Source organism: Anguilla rostrata, chromosome 12 (assembly GCF_018555375.3).
Source record: "Anguilla rostrata isolate EN2019 chromosome 12, ASM1855537v3, whole genome shotgun sequence".
Classification (NCBI taxonomy): domain Eukaryota; kingdom Metazoa; phylum Chordata; class Actinopteri; order Anguilliformes; family Anguillidae; genus Anguilla; species Anguilla rostrata.
The window spans coordinates 145,743-153,773 of NC_057944.1; the positions used below are offsets into that span (position 1 = coordinate 145,743).

General features: G+C 47.7%; 1 protein-coding gene across 1 annotated transcript; it reads left to right on the plus strand.

Moving 5' to 3' along the window:
• Positions 1–2,358: 2,358 nt before the first annotated feature.
• Positions 2,359–5,982, plus strand: LOC135236701 (germ cell nuclear acidic protein-like). The gene is made up of 6 exons (XM_064303193.1): positions 2,359–2,431; positions 3,585–3,880; positions 4,225–4,460; positions 4,501–4,532; positions 4,574–5,108; positions 5,838–5,982. Exons 1-6 carry the CDS (start codon positions 2,359–2,361, stop codon positions 5,980–5,982), a joined length of 1,317 nt encoding a protein of 438 aa, XP_064159263.1.
• Positions 5,983–8,031: the final 2,049 nt, after the last annotated feature.

Here is an 8,031-nt window from a genome sequence, read left to right on the forward strand (position 1 = left end):
TTGATAGGTAAAATCATAGGATCATGTACATCATACAAAGTATCTTACTACTGTCACTGGATTTTGATGCTTCTCCTGTGTCTACAGAGGAGGGGGACGTGCAGTTTCTCTCTTCATGGATGAGTATCGGAAGGGGGTTTTATGGTGGGGCAGATGTTACTGGCCTATTCGTGTCCAGACCTTATTTGGGCAAACCAAGGGAGCTATGGGGTATGGAAGGCTTTCTCAGAATTGGATTTAAGGGAAGTCCAAAGAAACATTTGAGAAGAATCTGCTTAACAGTTCTCCTGGTACCATAATACCAGGAGTACTGGTACAGAATGTTCTGTCAGGACCACTGTCATCAAAATAGAACATTATTGACAATAAAGGCAATACTGTTATGTTTGGCGGTATGGCTCTGTTCTGGAGCTCTCCCGCCAACCACGCAGCCCGCGTGGATAAGGCCGGGAGGCCAGCACCCTAACTCCCCTAGAGGGGTACACACAGAACAGATCCAGCAGCAAAGAAAGTTCTTAAAACATAGGGATGGAGCAATGCAATTTCTTAACACATAGAGATGGAGCAATACAAATTCTTAACACATAGGAATGGAGAAATGCAAATTCTTGACGCATGGGGATGTAGCTGGGGTGGTGGAGGGGATTTACAAAGCAACGTGCAACGCTTGCATGCAGGAGGAGCAGCCGAATGAGCAGAGGGAGGCTGTTTAAGTAGACCGCCCTGTTAGTGAATGTACTGTGATAGGCGAACATCACTCAGCTGAGCCATCAGCTGATTCAGCCGGAGCGCTTGACTCTCAGGGCCTGCCAGAACTACACGATGCTCCATTTTTCCTCCCTGCAACTAAATCAAGTACAACTGTGTCGTTGTACCAATATTTTTAGTTGACGAAATTAACGCTGTCTGATAAGTAGGCTATTTTTATCACTGTGAAGCATGGAGATGTTGTATAAATATTGGTAATTTTGGACAAGCAGTAAGCTTCTCTTCAAAACTTTCCGTCTTTGGTCACGTAGAGTGCTGCCCACGTCACTTGGCACTACTCACAGTATACTGCTCGTCACTATAACCGCGGGGTCAACTGATGTATTTAGTTAATGTTTATTCCGTATGTCTGTCATTCCTTGACTTTTTCTGAAAACTCACGCTTCAACTATCTATGTAGATAGAATTCTAAAACAGCACTCGGAAGACTGTTTTTAGGGTTTTTTTTAGGTGTTTTTGTAGGAGGGTCATAGGGAATGTTTGCAATTATGTCTACGTATGATATGCTAAAATGTTTGTTTCTATCTGCATATGACATGGTAAATGCAGCCTGAGCAAATAGGGCTATATTTACATTTTATTCCTGTTATTTCCCGTTAATTCCCATGGGAAGTTTCCACCTTGAATATTCCCAGAATTTTGCGACACTAAGTTGGACCAAGACTGTCTTTACCACTATGACCTTACTGGTTAAAGACAAACACCTGCGTAGGCCGACAAAATCCCCTCCTCCAAAAGGGCCTTGAGGTCAGGGCCTAACAGGTCCGAGAAGAAACTGTAGAAATCTTTGGGGAGCCCTGGGGCCCGCCCGTCCTTCATGGAGCACAACATTGTGGTTACCTCATCCAAGGACAGGTCTGTGTCCAAAGCTTGCACTTCATTGTCTCCCAGTCGTGCAGCAACACCGTCCAGCAAGGCCTCCTGTACTTCTGGCCTGCTAAAGAGAGCTGCACAGATGCCCAGTACATCCATCACCACACCATTTGTACCCTGCAGCCCATTATTGATGCAGCCCCACTCCATGCATTACATGACTGAAAGAAATAGGGGGAAGGTTTCTTCCTCTAGATCCCTCAGTCGTGCCTGGAAAGCCAGCAACCTTGTCCTGGTCTCCAGGAGCCTCCACACTCACTCCTTCACTCCCTCATACACATCCCAACATGACCGCTACCCCTTTGTTGAGCTGACCCCCGCCACATCCAAAGATATTATGTTGAGCAGAGCAGGTGGCCCCAAATGCAGAACTCAGACACAGACTTTCTGGAAGAGATCGACTGGTTTATTTAATTCTCTTTACAGGGACAGGACTGGGTTCAGGACCGGACTGGACAGGAAGCAGGACCAGACTGGAGCAGGGCTGGACTGGACAGGGAGCAGGACCGGACTAGACAGGAATCAGGAACAGGGCTGGAGCAGGACAGGGCTGGACAGGAATCAGGAGCTGGGCTGTAGCAGGACAGGACTGGACCAGAATCAGGAGCTGGACTGGACTGCGACAGGGCTGGACTAGGAGGCCGGTGAAAACGGCTGGAAACGGCGAAGACGCAGACAGGACGCAGACAACACGAATGACAAGACCAGACAACCACGATGGCTGGGGAGACAATGACAGGGGCACCAGAACATAAAAACGAGCAACAACGAACAGGGAAGGAAAAAGCAGGTAAGCGGGGAAAAACCGGAGTACGAGACAGGAACGTGAATAACTTTAAACAAACTTTAAACTTTATGACTAGAAGCTTCAAGCGAACTGAGGCAACGATGGCAGAGAGGGGTTGGCGAACCGAGAATATACGCTGGATTAAATAGGGGCAGAAGCATGCGGAATGCTGAGGAGGCAGGTGAAGGAAATCAGCTGGCAATGAGACCCGCTACGCTGCAAGGGAAAACAAGGATCGTGAAAGGAAAAGACAAGATACATGAGGCTAACCAAAAACACAAAAAACGAGAGGGATATGACAAAAGAGACATTAAAATTGCCCCCTAGAAGAATGTCGGGTTGTGGAGAAACGCCCTGTTAGTTCTCTAAATATGAATGAATCATTGCATTTCTATAGCACTCACAGTGCTTTACAGTGATGAAGGGGAACTCACCACACCCACCTGGGTGATGCACGGCAGCCATTTTGTGCCAGAACACTCACCACACATTAGCAAATGTAGAGAGGGAGATAAATATGATTTAATTTGCAAAAAAAAGTTAAGTGTTGTCCACTTTGAGTGGGAACTTGTAACTAAATTATAATTTACATCCACATACATCACCCTTCCCACGTGCACCCACACCACCTCCCATATTACAAAATTGTACCCCATCAGAGTGAACATTACCCACTGACCACCCCGATAGCCCCCAAACCTACTCTTTTGAAAAAGCAACCACATATTTCTCATCTTTTAAATGAACCTCCTGTAGAAAAAAAATTTCCCCTGGCATTGCTGCCAGTTAGGGAAAAAAAACCCCCTTCTTCATGGGGTTCTTCAAATTCCGTACATTTAAAGCGATTATACTCCCCTCCATTACAGGATAAACACAAAATACTGTCACCAACATAAAAAAAAACTAAATCCCAAAACCACTGTGCTCATTCTGATCCCCTTTCCAGAGAACCCTCTCCACCCACCATCCCTGCTCCCATCCCCATTGTCTCCACCTGTCCTTCTATGTTCCAGCCCTCCAGGAGATTGGACAGAGAATTTATGTCCATTTCAAATTCTGATTCGAGCTTCTACCCCTCCACTGCTCCCCCTAGAACCTCAAAACAGTTCTTCAGAGGGATGCCAGGATTTTTCTTTGGCTCTCTCATCCCTTCCAGGTCTCCTGAATGGGCACACTTGCACACTGACACCTTTGCCCATTCAGCCACATCACCCCCTTCAGGGGCAGGACTGTCCTCCCATGCCATCGGTGACTGCAGGTCAGCAGATGTGCAAAGTGTCACCCCCTTCTGATGAAGTAAACCCCTCCCCAGCCCCCATTGCTTCAGATGAAGAAAACAGCTCAGGAGATCCAACGGTCGAGGCCGACCGCTCATCAGGATCTACAGCCGGCAACATGACAGATCCCTGCCCCAGGCCCAGGCCAGACCATGAGAAAAGCCCAAACACCTGGGCAGAAAACAGGCGATGCTGGACCTGGACCTGCAGCTGGAACCAAAGCCTATACCGGAGCTGGAGCCGAAGACAGAGCCTGTGCTGGAGCTGCAGCAGGAGCCGGAGAAGGAGTCTGAGCTAGAGCCGGAGCTGGAGCCGGAACAGGAGTCTGAGCCAGAGCTGGAGCTGGAGCAGGAGTCTGAGCCAGAGCTGGAGCTGGAGCAGGAGTCTGAGCCAGAGCTGGAGCCGGAGCAGGAGTCTGAGCTAGAGCTGGAGCTGGAGCTGGAGCCGGAGCAGGAGTCTGAGCCAGAGCTGGAGCCGGAGCAGGAGTCTGAGCTAGAGCTGGAGCTGGAGCCGGAGCAGGAGTCTGAGCTAGAGCCAGAGCTGGAGCCGGAGCAGGAGTCTGAGCCAGAGCTGGAGCTGGAGCAGGAGTCAGAGCTAGAGCTGGAGCTGGAGCCGGAGCAGGAGTCTGAGCTAGAGCTGGAGCTGGAGCAGGAGTCTGAGCCAGAGCTGGAGCCGGAGCAGGAGCAGGAGTCTGAGCTAGAGCCGGAGCTGGAGCCGGAGCAGGAGTCTGAGCCAGAGCTGGAGCCGGAGCAGAAGTCTGAGCTAGAGCCAGAGCTGGAGCTGGAGCCGGAGCAGGAGTCTGAGCCAGAGCTGGAGCCGGAGCAGGAGTCTGAGCCAGAGCTGGAGCCGGAGCAGGAGTCTGAGCCAGAGCTGGAGCTGGAGCAGGAGTCTGAGCTAGAGCCAGAGCTGGAGCTGGAGCCGGAGCAGAAGTCTGAGCAAGAGCCAGAGCTGGAGCTGGAGCCGGAGCAGGAGTCTGAGCCAGAGCTGGAGCCGGAGCAGGAGTCTGAGCCAGAGCTGGAGCCGGAGCAGGAGTCTGAGCTAGAGCCAGAGCTGGAGCTGGAGCCGGAGCAGGAGTCTGAGCTAGAGCCGGAGCTGGAGCAGGAGCTGAAGCAGGAGTCTGAGCCAGAGCTGGAGCTGGAGCCGGAGCAGGAGTCTGAGATAGAGCTGGAGCTGGAGCAGGAGCTAGAGCCAGAGCTGGAGCTGGAGCCGGAGCAGGAGTCTGAGCAAGAGCCAGAGCTGGAGCCGGAGCAGGAGCAGGAGTCTGAGCCAGAGCTGGAGCTGGAGCAGGAGTCTGAGCTAGAGCCAGAGCTGGAGCTGGAGTCTGAGCTAGAGCCAGAGCTGGAGCTGGAGCCGGAGCAGGAGTCTGAGCTAGAGCCAGAGCTGGAGCTGGAGCCGGAGCAGGAGTCTGAGCCAGAGCTGGAGCCGGAGCAGGAGTCTGAGCCAGAGCTGGAGCCGGAGCAGGAGTCTGAGCTAGAGCCAGAGCTGGAGCTGGAGCCGGAGCAGGAGTCTGAGCTAGAGCCAGAGCTGGAGCTGGAGCTGGAGCAGGAGTCTGAGCCGGGGCTGGAGCAGGAGCTGAAGCAGGGGTCTGAGCTAGAGCCAGAGCTGGAACAGGAGTCTGAGCCAGAGCTGGAGCTGGAGCTGGAGCAGGAGTCTGAGCCAGAGCTGGAGCAGGAGAAACTTTAAATATCCTCCTCTCTCACAAATGGATTGTAGAGGTGGATTGTGAGAGGCCTCCAGTGTTGGAGTAAAGCAGCTCCAACCAAACTCCTTGCAGCTGCTTCACATTCTTACAATTAGCTGATTGATTATAGAAATTAAAAGAAGCTGCTTCAGAATAAAACATTAAATCAAAAAAGCCACTGCTAGAAAAATCTTGTAAACAAAAAACAGTACTTGCCTCAACCTTCAGCAGCTCGTTCAGAATGTCACGAACAAAGAAATCCACCCAAAACCTTTCTTCTTTCAGATCCTTCCTCAGCAACAAAACAAATGGTATTCTTTAGCCGCACCGGGTGGGCCGGCACTCCTCCCTCATTGGCCGTCATCACCTTCTCTTCTCTTGTCTTGATCTTAGCCAAAAGGTTGAGAAGCTATGGCCTGAAAATTGACCACAGCTGGTTGCTGCCGCCCAGGGCGGTGGGAATCCGCTTGTGTGGTCCGACTGGACCCAGTCCCCGCTCGCCATTGGTCCAGGCCCCCCTAACGCTTCCCCCGGGACCTTTGACCATCACCTCAGCTCCACCCACAAAGCCTCCTGTCCCCTGCCACAGTAGCTAACTACATCTTAAAGACTCTATTGCTCGTTAATTACAGAAATACTCACAGAATAGCTATGTAATTACCTAGCTAAGTAAGCTAGTAAGCAGTCTATAAAACATGTACGTGGCAATAAGTCATTAATAAGCCATAACATTTTAAAAGTGCCCCCCACTTTGAAATCAATTATTCGGCCATTTTACTATATTACTATATGCACAATTATTTTTCCTGTGGTGGGAAACATGTTAGAGATGACCTGTGTACCATATTTTTTCCACTGGCTTTTGTAGATGTTGAGAAATAAACAGTAGAGGAAGTAAATTACAAGGTGCTTTATGTTTTTTTTTATTTATTTTTAAAAAAATATTTGTACTCACATATTTCATTTTTTGGTACTTTAGTCTTGATGGTACACTTGTGCATTTCAAATACTGACATCATCCATCCATCTCTGGTGTGTTATAAGGCTTTATTTAAAAGCAGCGCAAACTAGACAAAATTGCCTTTTTATAAAAATTATAGGTGGAAAGGGTTACAAACATACTGTTTAGGAAAACCCACAAAGGGGGAGCCACATGGATTTTATAACGGCTGATTTATTGATTTTCTTAAAGTGACAATGATCAAATTGATCGCTGTAGCACTTCTATGGAGTGATATGAAAATAGTTTAAGCGGTCTGTTAACTGTAACAGTGGTCATTCTTCAGAAATATTTGACCATAGATTGCCTGAATTGACCAATCAGAATCCGGAATTCAACAAAGACTTGTAATAATTAGTCATAAACATCAGGCTATTTTTATTCAAATAACTTCAGGACTGTATGTGAGAATCCTTTATATTGTTATAAAACAGCATCATTCACAGATTTCCTGTAAATTGTTCCCATATTTTTTTAACAGCATCCGATTGGACATATTTTGTTCTAAAAGCACATTTTTTTCTGCAGGGGAACTCAAACAACGTTGCAACAGTGGACATCTCAGCAGGCTTTGTTGGGCTTGAGAGTTATCTGGCAATTCCTGTTATTTTCCTCACAGCCTTCAACACCTATTCTGGGCCTCGGCTCTGGGCATGTCAGCTGGTCTGCTACCTCAGCATTGCACAGGACAGGTTAGTCTCTGTTCCTACTTGAATGTTACCTCTGCTCTGAGTTGTACAGTTTACTCTCCACAGAAGTGCTGTGATATATTTTATGTGTTCATGGTAAATAATGTAGCAGTTTGCAATTCTGTCATTTTAGGATTTGGATTATCCTGTTTCTAGTTTATCCCATTTCAAGGCATAGAATTTCAATATAATATAATACTATATTTGATACAATATATATATATATATATATATATATACACTCACTGGCCACTTCATTAGGTAACAGGAGTGACACCCGGTGTGGTCTTTTGCTGCTGTAGAAAATCTGCTTCAAGGTTTGATGTGGTGTGCGTTCAGAGATGCTCTTCTGCATACCTCGGTTGTAACGAGTGGTTATTTGAGTTACTGTTGCCTTTCTATCAGCTCGAACCAGTCTGGCCATTCTCTTCTGACCTCTGCCATCAACAGGGCATTTTTGCCCAGAGAACTGCCGCTCACTGGATATTTTCTATTTTTCGGACCATTCTCTGTAAACCCTAGAGATGTTTGTGCATGAAAATCCCAGTAGATCAGCAGTTTCTGAAATACTCAAACCAGCCCATCTAGCACCAACAACCATGCCACGTTCACAGTCACTTAAATCACCTTTCTTCCCCATTCTGATGCTTGATTTGAACAGCAGATTATCTTGACCATGTCTACATGCCTAAATGCATTGAGTTGCTGCCACGTGATTGGCCGATTAGATATTTGCATTAACGGGTGCAGTTTGCAGTTGAACAGGTGTACCTAATGAAGTGGCCGGTGAGTATATAATACTGTCAAATGTAAGTCATCAGTCTGGTACAATTTCTAGCGGTCTGTGTTAGGTCATGATTAGGCCTAATATGTAAGCTCAAAAAACAGAAGCATTTCATGCTTTTTATCATCTTTAATACTACGGAAGTATTGGATAGAAGAACTGATAAAATTTA

Coding starts and splice junctions, on each gene's coding strand:
- LOC135236701 (XM_064303193.1), top strand. CDS start 2,359: ATGGCTGGGGAGACAATGACAGGGGCACCAGAACATAAAAACGAGCAA. Junction 3,881..4,224: donor AGAAAAGCCCAAACACCTGG/GCAGAAAACAGG, acceptor GAGCCGGAGCAG/GAGTCTGAGCTAGAGCCAGA. Junction 5,109..5,837: donor GAGCTGGAGCCGGAGCAGGA/GTCTGAGCCAGA, acceptor GCTGCCGCCCAG/GGCGGTGGGAATCCGCTTGT.